Source organism: Adelges cooleyi, unplaced genomic scaffold, assembly GCF_023614345.1.
Source record: "Adelges cooleyi isolate 19-005CV unplaced genomic scaffold, UGA_ACOO_1.1 ACOO_flye_CR_arks_rails_tigmint_CR_PRNA_21, whole genome shotgun sequence".
NCBI lineage: Eukaryota > Metazoa > Arthropoda > Insecta > Hemiptera > Adelgidae > Adelges > Adelges cooleyi.
Window position 1 is genome coordinate 10,026,451 of NW_026095871.1, and position 14,676 is coordinate 10,041,126.

Here is a 14,676-nt window from a genome sequence, read left to right on the forward strand (position 1 = left end):
GATAGTTTAAAGCGTTTAAAGCAGCACACTTAAAATATACTTACAATGTTTGATAAATAAGCTACTATATTAACCATATAAGTTAGCACAGTATTTAATGGGTATAAAAATGTTTGCAAGGCGCCAACTGGTTCACATGAAAATGCGCTTTAACGTAAACTGATATTAAGATTAAAACGCATTCTGCTTAGGTATGTTTTAACGCTAAAAAATTGCGTGTACACCAAAGACATTTTATTAAATAGACTGCGCATAGATACCTAATGTTACTATGATATGTGAGAGAGAGGCAGAGATAAGTTGTGCTGTGTTTCAATCTTATAATTTTGTCTAAATAATCTTGATTTTCAATGGAGAATTACTTTTAAAAAATGTTATATATATTTATGAATATTTTTCAACTTTTTATATATATATTAATGATACACACCGTTAAAGCTCTGTAGTGAATGAACTATATTAGATTAAGTTTTCAACTCTTTACTTCACTTCTACATTGCAAGGTGATTCTAATAAGACTCTAAACAACAATATTCGTTCATTGGTTTTAGGTATCTGGTATTGGAAAAAAAATAGCAAAAGTGTAAAAAGCTTAAATAATTTATTTTTAATTATTTACATTTTTCATACTTTGTATCCTTGACAAGCTCTTTCTATCTCTTATAGTTTAATCATCTCGGATTTTATTATTAAAAGATTTGTTTAGATTTAATAGTGATTTGGAATTAAAAATTAATAAAAGAGATTTTTTTCTGAAAATAACAAATTTTTACCTAAAATGTTGGCTAGTTTGTTTTCATTCTATTTGTCCATAATTTGCGTTTCCGATATATCTGGTTATTGCAAAACAATATCATAAAAAAAAACCGGCAAATTAAACTAAGGTTTTTTAATTACATAGTGTTTATGGCTTTCGCTAATCTGTTTTTGAAGCACTCTTTAATTTCTACATTAAAATATATATTAAAACAATGGGACTGTAAGATCCCCTAACTCGAAATGGATATATGATAAAATAATAATGTTAGAAGGTACATTGAATTAAAAATCAACATAATATTTATCATTCCAACACCAAATTATTCCTTTATTGTAGAATGACTATTTTTTATAACTGACAACATACATCGAATAATTCAAGCCTGAACCTACATAATATTACAATCCTACAATTGAAACTATTATTGTTTTAACTTTAAGATCAAAAAATGAACACAAAAATAGAAAGAAAAAAATCATCAATCATAATACGATGTTACAATAATTGTTATGAAGTTTTACAGCTGTAATTAATTTCTATGATTTAATATACAAAAGTTTATACAACATTATCTATAAAATTGTTGAACAAAAAAAATAATCAAATGCTAAGGTTTATCGTAAAGGACATAATACGATAAATATAATTTGTATGTAAAACTATTTAGCAGAACTGGGAACGATGACAGGGATGAAGTACAAAAAAAATCATTAGTAAAGAAATAAATAAATTAGAGCTACAAATCAGTTTTCAGTTAAAACCACTAAAAAATGAACATCCATAAAAAAAGAAACTAATAATTTTGAGCAATGAAAAACATTAAAATAACACTAATAAATCACCGAAAAGTTTTTATTTAACTATTTATATTTCTCCTTCCGTACATTTTTCTTTGGTGCAACGACAACTGGTTCCATTTTGACAGTACCGGCATACCATCCATATACTATTGGCACAAACTGTAAAAAAAATAGTGTAAATAAGAGCTAAAATATTGTAAGTAAAATGTATTAAAGAAAATATCAAAACAGCATTGTACAATTTATTGTACTTGAGTTATAATATTTACTTGAATGAAATAGTAGACTAGAGTCAAGTATAGGAGAATCGCTATAGTATATATGAGATCAAACAATGCCGGTTTCACCCTGTAAAAATATAAAATTTCACGTATTTAATATTATACATATTACATACAAAGTTGTATTATTATATCTTTTTTACAGATCTTTTAAATTAATAAAAAAAACCTAATATAACAATGTTTAAATCAATGAAAAAAACCTATCAAAGTGTTATTATAAAAATAAAAACAAATTTTATAATAGTAAAACAAAGTAATAAATACTTAAATTTTTTATTTACCTATAGACATGTAAAGTCGCTTTGGTAACCGTGTGAAATGAAAACTGCGGATCAACTTTATCTGCGGTTAGATGCGAGACGTTTACATCTTTTAAATATTTGCTCATTATCGTTAATAAATCATCCACCAGGGGATTGGTTTTTTGAGCTATTAGCTGTGTTGACCTCGGTTGCAAAGTTAATAAATCTAATGTAGATCTTAGAGTTTCATAATCTATGGTCTGCAAAAAAAATGAAATACCTATTACCCTAATACATTGTTACAACCGTCAATTAAACGACAACATTATATATTAAAATATTTAATACCTAAAACTTAATTTTAAATAATAAATTGTTTTTACTTACAACCTTAGGTGCGTCAATGGTATTATTATCGTAAATATGAGATACCAAAGCTTTAGCAATAACTTGAGCATTGCGATAAACGATTTTAGGATCAATGGTAGAACTAGTGTCTAAAATGGAACGTCTTGCATTGTTCTTGTGAGTCTAATAAAAAAAATTAAAATAAAGAATGAGAAAATAATTAAAATCAGTTGTTTAAAAATATACATAAGTGTGTTATACTTTTAAACTAGACAGAGTGAAAGCTGGTAATCTTCGAATACTGTATCTTTCATGCTCCCACGCGAGCGTATCACTACCTAGATTAATCTTTTTATGAACAATTTTCAGTCTATTTTCTCCTAAATTCTTGTTGAGCTCCTGTTTTAAACACCATCAATTTTAAACGTTGAATGTATTACCAGTGTTTCCAAAAATACTTACATTGATAAAACTGCCCGTTTTGGTATCATCTTTTGGCGGTTTCGATACGTGAGCATGAATGGTTTTATCACTACCCAAAGAGTCCAAACACAAAACAAAGGATACGTCCTAAAAAAAATATTTTGTTGATGGGGTCAATTTTTTTTTTACGCATAGTAGTAGTTATATATTTACTTGTAATGTGTTTGATTTTTCAAATTGTTGTTCAATCCAATTTTTAGAGCCTAAATAATTAAGCTTACCACCGCCGCTTAATATGAACATAATATTATATTTAGGACGATATTTTTCCGCGTACACTTTACTTAACACCTTAGCCAACAACAGCAGGATAGCAGCTCCAGAACCATTACTATCGGCACCGTAAGACAGCTCCTAGAATTTTAAGATAATGCATTAGTGTACATAAATATATATCATCTCAAAAGAACTTAACGACTTACCGGTGCCAATCCAAAACTGTCGTAATGAGCGACAATCAAAATACTGGGTAATTTTTCTCGAAAACCAAATCCGATCAATTGACCCTAAAATTTAAGTATAAATACATGCAAAAATATAGAATTTTAAAAAGTAGCTTTACAAAGGCTCACCTGAATTGTTGATATAGCAACATTTTCCTGCAATATCGGTTTGTTTGCCGTCACAACTATTTGGAACGCATTTGCAGTCACAGAATCGATAAATGCTAAAATATATCAAATATAGAGCGTCAACTTTATTATAACTAATAGATACCAAAAAATCACATCGAAGCTAAAATAATGTTAAGACGAGTCAACATCTACGCAGCTTTTAATCGGATCGTTCATCTAACCGATATGCAAAAAAAAATGTGCGGCTTGGCCACCTCGGAAAAGCCACATAGGTGTGGACTGTTTAATAATAATGTATAGCACTCATACCTCTAGCAATTGAACCAGATGTAGTGTCAATGATCTTACTATCTGCTATATTTTTCATCAAACTCTCAACTTTGTTAGACCAGGTTAAGATGTATACAGGAATACCAGTATCAGAAGTTAAAACTGTTTGTTCTATCTCCAATATTTTCTGTATTAAAAATAAAATACAATATGTAAGTATCATATCAGATAAAATTCTAATTATTTATTTGAAAGCGAAAAAATCATTTTTTTTTTTATTAGAATAAGAAATAATATTTTTTTTTTAAATTGTCTCCCCAACTTTAAAACTTGTATGTCTTGCTACTGAAGTTAATCGTAAATTCGAATTACCTATACTAAAAAAACCAGCACTTAAAGCTTTTCAAAAATAACCAACATATTAATAGCAAAACTTCAGGAAATTTTACTATTCAAAAAGCAGATCTAAGCACACCTTAATTTTTTTTCCCTTGAAGTATATTATTTCTCTTCAAAATTTAAGTGTATGCTCATGATAAATGCACACATGGCCGTCGTTCCCCCCTCGAATTGTATTGTACAGAAAAAATTAACAGTGTTTAATTTTATTTAAATGTTGTTAAGTATGATATAAACCAACTAGAAAAAGTTGGCATGTTCATCCTGTTAACGAAAAACAACACATCAACTTGGCTAAACATAGGTCTGTAATCGAAGCGTTAATATGATAAAATTATAGTTTTTATGTAAAGAAAAAACAGGAAATTGAAAAAAACACTAAAACCTTGACTTATTTTGCTATGCTTTAATCTATTGAAAAGCCAATTATATAAAAAAAATACTATAAGTTTATCTATTATTAGTTATAACCAAGGAGAAGGAGTGGCCGAGTGTCTAAAGTGGTAGTGTGTAAGCGCTCACTATTGCCGGTTCAACACTTGGTCACAGGCACTCGGTTTGCCGGGCAAACAATCGCCCGGTGAAAAGGAACCGCCATCCCCCTTTCCGGCGAAGGACTGACTACCCGTCCCGGATAGTGAATTCGTCAAGAAACCATCTTAAGATGGCAGCGTTGGGCCTTCATGGCCCGTTAAGCTACATGATGATTAATTATAACTTATAAAGTAGTTTTTCAGCATAAAATAATGTGACTGAACATAAACTTGTACACTAATATAATAAGCTTACATCCTGCTGCTCTTGGGTATAAGGCGCTGGTGGTAAAACAAGTACCAACGCGCCTGTTCCAGCAGTTATCTGTCCATATTCTTCCGACGTAAAATTGTCCATCAACACGAACACACAATGTCTCGAACGGTTACTCCAGGTCTTCAAAGACCTAGCTTCTAAGTTAATAATACTGCTCTTAGAGCCTGTAAAAATTAAAATATAAGTGTCACGAGTAAAATAAAGGAAACATTTAACAAATCTTACCATATGATGCGCCCTGTAAACTATACTGTTGTGCACGGTTAACTGTGAATTCGTGAGCTGCGTTTGCCGGACACACAGGGCTCATAATTAACAATAACGGTAGAGCAATTAACAAGTACATCGGGAAGCCGGTTTTTAATATTTCTGTAAACTCGTTGGATTCCCCCAACATTATTTCTTATTCTAGTAGAAAAAGGATGTATTATTTATATATGACCCTATTTTAAAAACTAAAAAACTTAATAAGTTAATTTGTCCAGAAACATTGCGTAATACCAGGGCGGTACTCGTAACTCAATTTCACCGCCTAGTGAGTAGTGGTTTAATTCAATAAAATATTAATTAATAATATTCATGGTGAACTCGAATTTCTTATCACTTTTTATCAGTCGATAAGCCAATTAGATATTTACATGGAAAAACAAATTTTCGCTTAAGTTTATAATAATGGTATGTGTGTGTTCGTACAGATAGCGCTGCCAGTTAGATTAAAACGTTACTAATATTATATCCAACGTAATGTATAATACACTATCTTCATTTTTTTTAATGTATTTATAGTTTCTACGACTATCAACTGTTGTAATTTGTATAAAATTGTATAAATTACTTATATTATTTTTTCGTATGACTATATTATTCTGCTGTTAGTATTTATTTATTTATTAATAAAAAAATAGTAGGTATCCATTAAATATAAAAAATAGATTTCCATTAGTAATTTAAAAAACAAATTATAATAAAAAGAGAGAAACAACGTTTAATTAAATAACGAAAAGTTTATTTCTGTTACTTTTTTATTGATACTTTTTTCTTAAATAAACCAATGGATAAAGTAAATTCAATAAAACATAGTTATCATTTGATACCAAGAGCTATGGCTAGCAATAAATACGCTACTCCATTACAGGAGCCAAGTATAGGCAACAGCTGTTACACCGAGCAAACGACGGCCCGCCTGTGGTATAAATCTGTATACAAATCTATTATACAAATAGGGGATGGCCATCTGGTAAGTCTGAACGACTTACTTACAGAGGAGTACTTGTATGATTGGTGTGTTTGTGTGTGCAACAATAATATTATATACTCTTTTCCAAACCACCCTCGAGGTAGAGTATCGGGCTAATTTTTTTTTTGGCGTGGTTTCCACTCTTGGAACAGTTTTGCCGACAAACCAAACGTTTCACTTGCACGTCTGGTGTGTCGCTCAAAACGTCTGAGAAGGCCTAGTCCACGACTGTGAAAATAAATATTTTAATTAAATGTTAACGTTTATGTTTTATGTTAATATTTTAATCAAATTAATAATGTATTATACCTACTACTATTTGTTGCAGTTTCGACAGTGTTCGATCCGAAGTGGAAATCAAATTATGACGTATAAGAAATTGCAAAGCGGTTGTATGCCGACAAAGATAATTTCGCCAAAATAATTAACACAATAACACCCGATTGAACTTGACAAGTACAGCTTTAACTTCACTATGACTATGTTCTGTTCGTCCCTACCTGTTTTCGTTGCTTGAACGCCATAGCTGTTATTTCTCTTATGGTGAGTTTTTACTTTTTTTAAATTTAATTTCTACTCCATTCTATTTCTACCGCCATGTCCAATTGATAGACGAATTTCGTGAATTATTAAATAACTTCTTCGTTGAAGGTGTAGAATAAAATCGACTTCTTATTTTTTAGTGGCCAACCGCTGCAAAACGTTTAAACTTTAAATTAAATTACTATAGTTATTGTTTAGTTATTTTTAAAATACTTACTGTATATATTGTCAATGTTGGGCTTGTCCGTATATATAAAAAATAAACGTGGCCATTAAGACAAGTCAATGTCAAAAATAAACAAGTATAAATTAAAACAGCAGTTTTAAATGATATTCTCCTACCTGTAACCCAGCTGTTTGATGTCTATGAATAAAATTGACTTACCGTCTTCAATATAAGAACAATCAATTTATCAGCTCCGGATAAACCTTGAATGTATGCACTCTGGTTCTTCTTCAGAGAAGGAAAGTAAGCAAGTCAGGTGCCGGACGGACTTGTGGAGAAAATGCTCCAATCGAGGGATGCGTGGCTGACAATCTCGGGCTACATCAAACGAACTATGATAGAACGAGAACGGCAAAGACTTAAATACTTAATACATTTGGCATAGGCCGTTGCTGTACTCGACCGACTAATTAAATTTTATTCAAAAAATATCTAGGAATACTTACATTAGTAGAATTCTTACAACACCATGCCATAAATGAGTTCAATCCGTGCTGTTGAACTTTGACCTTTTACAAGCATGGCAGAATAAAGGTTTGCAAGTAGACATTTTTAAATCAGAATAAAAAAATATTTCGGTAAACAGATTACGATTAGGTTTACACTGAACGAGACAGTTTTAAATCAAATCGATACACCGTCAAACAGCTCATAACATATAAAGATGTGACGACTCACCATTGCCCCGTTTTCCCCCTGAATGTATGTACTCTGGCCTTTTTGTTCTTGCCTGGAGAAAAATTATAAACTACATAGGAAGTATACAGGAACATGTCGTCGCCCCGGTAGAACACGACTGCAAAATTTGATAAAATGGACTAAATGCTTCAATGTGTTAAGATATAGCGAACGCATAAGGTAGAAAAACGACGTAACTGTAGTTGTAATAATTAATTGTACATTTATGAATTATTAACATTTTAGTGAAAAATAATTTGGTTTTTTGGTTCTCCTGAAAAATTTTAATTATTGCAGTTGTGTCATTGTTCTACCGGGGCGGCGATGTATATTTCTTGAGATACAAAACAACGCACGCACGCCAAAAATGATTGAAAATTAGGTATTTGTGCCAAAATATTTGGTTTATAACACACTTACGGCTTATAGAGTCCACGGCAGTTGTTCAAATGTATACTTACCATTCTTGAATATTATTGTGCAATCGGCGTACAAGTTGAACTTTATAAGTACAGTTTCCACATTAAGACGTTGCCCATGTCTTCCGTCATCCAAATTTGTTCCGATGGCTATTGAAAATTACTATTACACAATTTAGAAGTGTCAGTATATGACACTTAAGATGTGACGACCTACCATTGCGCCTCCATTGTCTTGAATGTATACACACTGTTCTTCCCTGGAGAAGCAAAGTATGCAAGTCTAAGACCAATAAGTAACATACTAAACATTACAGTAACGCGTTTTGTCTTCGGTACGTGCTTTGGTCTCTCGCTTGACAGTCCTCGGTGTACGCACTCTATCTATTTTGTTTAAAAATGAACCAAGTATACATTGAAACAGCAGTTTTACTTACTTGCTACGCTCCATGCAAAAACATTGAATCGCGACACTATTGTGTTTGACAAACAGAAAAATTATTCGAAAAACGAACAACACTATTTTATTACTAACCACAGATATGTATATATGAATATAAAAGTGAACACAAGTATTTATCTGTATTGAACGTCACGTAGCAATAGTGACCCGTCGTGGAAACCAGCAAATATCTTTGGTGTAAGTAGCCCAAAAACATAATATTTAGTCTTGGTAAAAAAGTTACCAAGTGTAATTAAAAAAAAAAAATATATATTGAAAATCGTTTATATTAAACGGTTTTGGTTTGAGGGAAAAAAGTACAATCCTTTTAACAGATTGTAATCACTATGCACAGATGATAGTAATGATATTATGTAGTACATGGTTTTTTAACTCCACAATATGCAAATAAGTAAAACTCAGTTAAATTACACTATTAATACATTTTTATTTTTCATTATTATTAGTTTCCGAAAAGTTTCTAATACCAATACCATATAGTATGTTGCTATTTCATAAATTTGCAGAACTGTAATTGAAATCACTTTAGACCTAACTATCATCTAAATTTTTCTACACAAACACACCACACGCCACACTTTATAACAAAACAAGAATACACATAAACAGCTACCATCCTATTAAAATATATACATCCCGCGGATATAATGACAACACAAACAAAGGGTTAGGTATTATTAGTTTTTGGGTTATAAAAAAATAAAAAGTATAGTTGATCGATCGGAAATGAATACCGAGTATTTACGGGTGAACCTGTTTTGAGGCCGTTGAACCGGTTTTTTTAACTATAATGACACTACAAAATCATTTTACCTCAATGCAGCTGAGTCAATAATTCCCAGCTGCGACGTCTTGGTGGTCAAACGAGCATCTGAAGTCACTATAGGGATTGTGACCATTTAAGGGTAGTTACGAGATAGGTTATGTCGGTCTGACCAATAATAAGGAAAGCTATGAACGGACTGCATAATATTAATTGTATTGCTCGGTGAGTATATTTATAAACAGACGTGGTTACATTATATACTATACCCGACCGAATGCGCACGAAGCTCCACACAAGTTAAGAAACCACTTTTGGTTTTCAAAACACCAACCTAGTATGTAACTTTGTTTTACTATTAACTACAAATAAAATGTATTTATTATCAATAGTAATCAACTAATGACTTATAAATATAATAATCAGATCCAAGAAGACCAAGATAGAACATTAACGCGGACGAGATATACTAGCCGTTTAAGGGCAATACATCAAATAGGGTAATATTTTTATATATTTTATACTTTTTCATTATATTCATTGTTACACCTTTTTCACGCGATTATAGTAACTATGGTATACTGGTATCACTAAAATAACTATTATCGTGTAAAAAGGGCTTTATACATATTAGACTGAATGGATAATTAGTAATTGATTTCTAAATAAATTTATCAAAGCAAATAAACTTAGGTAGTTTGTTTGGTGAATGATCTAATTCCTAAAATCTGTGACATACCGCGACACCTACCTATAAAGTTTCAGTTTACCAAAGCAGATAAAATATGTAGAGTACAACTTTTTCAAGTCAAGTTGTTTACCTTTTCTAATGGTTGGTGTTTTAGATATCACATTTCAGAAACGTTTGCGCACACGTTTATACCCTAAAATGTCCCCTATTTGCTATTAATGTGTGCGCTTCATTGACCTTTTCAGTGTCTTAAAAGCTCTATCTTTCAATAACAGTCAGCACCGGCAGTTTGAAAAAAACCTTTTTTTTATGATAGAATGGAAAACGCTTATAATAGTAAACAATTGATGTAAAAAAATGCCTGTCCAATGGGGTCGGGGCATTGTGGCGACGGAGAATAATAAATTAAGTGATTCCACGTTTAAACGGCTTATAATATTTTGATAACAATAATTCTTCTTTTTTGAAAAAATGTTGTGAAGTACAATGAAGTACCTAAAGAAAATAATTGCACTGGTAAACGCGTTTGTTCGAGAGGGGAAGAATAATTAAAACACTGTAAAGCAGTAATTTGTTCCAATCAGTTTTGGTTAAGAGCTTTATTTTATTACTTAGCGCGCAGTGCACAAAAAATCTGCGTACTACTTGCATATACGAGTATATATCGTAGTTATAACTCTTGTCATATAGTGCTATGCATTTTGTCAACCTTATGCTTACTATATAATTGCTTAAATAGTATGTTTTCATAGATCACACTTGTCTAAGTACAAACTCTTTTTGAATTTGAGAGGGAACGAACTAAGAAATCCAAAATTTGGGAGATTTACTCTAATAAGTTGAAGGGATTAAAACTGACGACGAGCAAAATTATTTTTGGTAATAAGTAATACATAGATTTTGATTATGATAACTTTGACACTATACAATAAAATAATAAATTTTCTATCTTGTGAATTTGATGTCGAAAGTTCAAAAGTTATTTATTTTTCTTGTCAGGTCAAAAGTTTACTTGGATCTTTCACAATATTGAACCTTTCATATAATATTACAAGAATGAAAAATGAGTGTTCCTGGTTGAAGGGTTTCGCGGATGATGTATTATGAATTCGATTATCCCGGATATCCCGTCTGGCATTTCCTCCGTCAGAACTCAATGGTACGGAAAAATATTACATGTTGTCAGAGGTATACATATAAATTTTGTAAAAATTGATATGAAATCCGTCATCGTCGTATGTTCAATGTCTGCCTAATGGTTGCTGTAATACTTATTCACAATTCACATTAGAAATATTAGTAACATTGTTAAAATTGTATATTCATAAAATACATATGTGATATGAACTATATTATGTTCAGTAATTTTATTACTTAAGTCGATTTTAGAAAATAATTGTTCTAACTTCGTTACGGATATAGACATTTTTTACTTTTGTTTTTAATTTTTTTTTGAAGTTAGGTCAACTTTATAAGATTTTTTATCTATCCAACCCCCTTTTATGCTCAAAGTTTTAACACTTATAAAACAATAGTGTATTTGAAATGATAATAAGTTTGGACAATTTTCCCTATTAAATATAAAAGTAAAAAACTTAAAAAATACACAGTTAAACTTAGTTGATTACGTTTCACATTTATATTAGAAAAGCTGACTTGACAAGTAATTTACATGTAATATCTACTCGATTTTTTTTTCAAATATTTTATTCAGGTTCTGATAATTTCGCACCGATATAAAAACCACTAATTTATTACACAAAAATTATATTAAAATTGTTTTACTATTATGTAGTATTGTTTTAATACTACCTTTATTTAACGAGGCAAAAAGAATAATACAAATTTTGAAGTACCATTGTATTTGCCTTACTTACATATGATATCATCCGCTGATTACATTATGCAAAATCAACAATAACTCCTTACTGGAAAATATTAGGTAGATAATGCATAAAATAGCTTTAAAACGCTTTTATGCATATTTGGTTCGACACTTCTTTGAATTTCATTAAAATTGTATAGATTCAAATTTCAACAGTGGAATAAACATTACATAATAATGTAATATAGTTACTATGCATTTCAAAATTTGTTTAATTATTCGAAAATATACGTTTAGCTTACCTTATATTATTCCTTATTGTTCCGATGGAAAATTATTTAATACATAAATATTTTGACTTAAGCAAATAGAAATCTACTCTAAACTGTTTATAAACTGATTCTTTCATTTTTTTAGTTTCTTTTATCTTTATAAACTATAACTATTCTATTTTATTAAAAATTGACAAATTTAAAAATAGTTTTAACAATATTTTAATGATATTTCGTAAATATTATAATTATATTTATTATATTATAATACAATACATTTAAACATTAATTAATTTCAGAAACAAATTTAAGGTAGGTACATAGCACCAGAACAGTTTAATAGTCAAACGATAACGATAACATAAGAATATTAAAATACAAAATTAAGGCATTAACTACTAATATATTTTTACTTTTATTAGATTGACGTTATGAACTGAAATAGTTAAAACTATTAGGTACGTAGTTAAACAGTTAAATATCGATTATTTATGCAATATTTTACTTTTAAACAAAATGTCCACGTAAAACGTGTTGCTTCCATTTTTAGAAAATTTAAAACAATAGTAAAAAAATAGGTACACCATAGGAAAATGTACTTAAAACCTAGTCATGTTTGTACTAGTTATTACTTAATTGCTGATTATCGAAGTAGACTTTAGCGAACATTCGCATGTATGTGCCGTAAAATTTAACTACTATTATATTACCTAGCAGCTCCGCAATCTTTTAATATTAAGACAAAAAAGTTAATAAACAAATTCTATGAAACATAAAACTACTAATATTTAAACATCATAATAATATATTAATAGTCGACTAAACTGTAGATAAAAGAGGTTTCTCTTATTATTACCACGCCTTAACTTTTTCCATTACATTTATACAAAACAAAAAGCACACAATCGTCTTATAACTATTGCGATATTTCATGTCAGTGAAATCTCTTTAATGTTCTCATTATATTCCTTATCACATCGTAATAAAGGAATAGGTATTTGAACTCGTGTGTAATGATTTTTATTTAAATTCCAATACATATGCATATTTTGATCGAACATAACGATAAAGAGTAAAGACCTAGTATTTATTTTAGAAATCTATACTGTTAAACCCAATATCCATGACCCTTTTTTAATTTTCAATTCATTATATTATGAACTATGAATGCACGACGACTCTAATAAGCAAAACATTCTGGAATACACTCAACATAAAACAATAATCAATAATTAATTTTAAGGCTTTATTGTTGCCTGTACACATAATATAATGATACGATCGAGACTCATACAGTCACATTGGTATAATTTCCATTTTTATTATCCTCACAAAGTACAGTGTCTAATAAGATAAACAACCTATGACTAATGAGTAATGACGCGTCAAAACAAAATTATATTAACATATCATCTTCCATCCACATAGTAATATAAATGGCCTGTTTCATTTGTCCCTGCATGCTACATTGACTCGAAAAGTGATTCCTTTCTGCAGCAAGATGATAGACATAAAAATTAATTGTACGTATACAAATTATGTAGTATATAATTTTTTTATGAAATGTACGTATGTACGTTAGTTTTGTGGTATGCAATTATGTTATTTTCCTCGGACAGATTTGTTGTCAGTTATGATGTCTAGGATATGAAGTTTGGCTCTTACGTCGGTATTAGCTTGGACGTATAAATAAAATATATGACAGGTTTTTTATATAATAACTATTGTCAAGGACAATAATGATTGGTTGTAAAATGTATTTAAACTTTAGAGTATTACGACGATTTTTAATTAGTTTTTAACATTACCTAGGAAACTAATTTCTCAATTTATGTAATTATGACCTTGCAATAGTTCTGTTTATACCGTGCGAAACCAATCAATTGGCTATTTTATGTTTTTATAATATTTAAGATTAGAATAAAAACGAATTACTTTCGTGGCGGCTAAAAGGTCAATATTATCAAAAATTCTGAACTTGTACTAGATTTATCGAGAATTATGTGAATAGCTTAAGTTTCTGACATTATTATAATTTAAAAATCTTCTCCCATAAAATATTTATAGTTACGCCACTGAACAATATTAAAAAAAAAAAAAACCATCATAACCATCATCGGCGGAAGGCAAACAACAACAAAAACTGTCACTCCCTCCATTTGATAAATTCCCACCCGAACAGCTTTGATAGGTTCTATACGAAAATATGAGTTAATACGTATAATAAAGTAATTTAACTACTTTAATATGATTGAACATATTTTAAAAGAAATGTCATAGTCAACAGTTATCAATGCAATGGTTTGCTATTTGAAATCACTACACACTAAATACTATTTCGAATAAGTTTTAAAATATAGCCAACTAGTATAATATAGAAAAAAACCTTCTATAGAGCAACAGACGGTTTTTTAAAAGACCGTGTATAAATATTTCTACATGATATACAAAATACACGTTCACAGAACACAATAATGCGAGTTGAATCGATGTCTTTATGTGAACAAAAAAATAAAGCTTATATGCCTAAATACCGCATACATTAACAAGTTTATGGGTATTGTAGTTATAGGGCGTACCCGAGGTAG

The 14,676-nt window shown here is 29.9% G+C and overlaps 1 protein-coding gene across 1 annotated transcript; it reads right to left on the reverse strand.

Moving 5' to 3' along the window:
• Window positions 1-1,059: 1,059 nt before the first annotated feature.
• Window positions 1,060-5,531, reverse strand: LOC126834259 (nicalin). Its single transcript, XM_050566052.1, has 12 exons — window positions 5,197-5,531; window positions 4,951-5,135; window positions 3,802-3,949; window positions 3,490-3,584; window positions 3,340-3,423; window positions 3,071-3,271; window positions 2,897-3,004; window positions 2,696-2,833; window positions 2,474-2,617; window positions 2,126-2,346; window positions 1,830-1,908; window positions 1,060-1,719 (listed from the first exon to the last, which is right to left on the reverse strand). The coding sequence occupies exons 1-12, from the start codon at window positions 5,366-5,368 to the stop codon at window positions 1,621-1,623; spliced, it is 1,674 nt and encodes a 557-aa protein (XP_050422009.1). The 5' UTR covers window positions 5,369-5,531; the 3' UTR covers window positions 1,060-1,620.
• Between the last annotated feature and the right edge of the window lie 9,145 nt (window positions 5,532-14,676).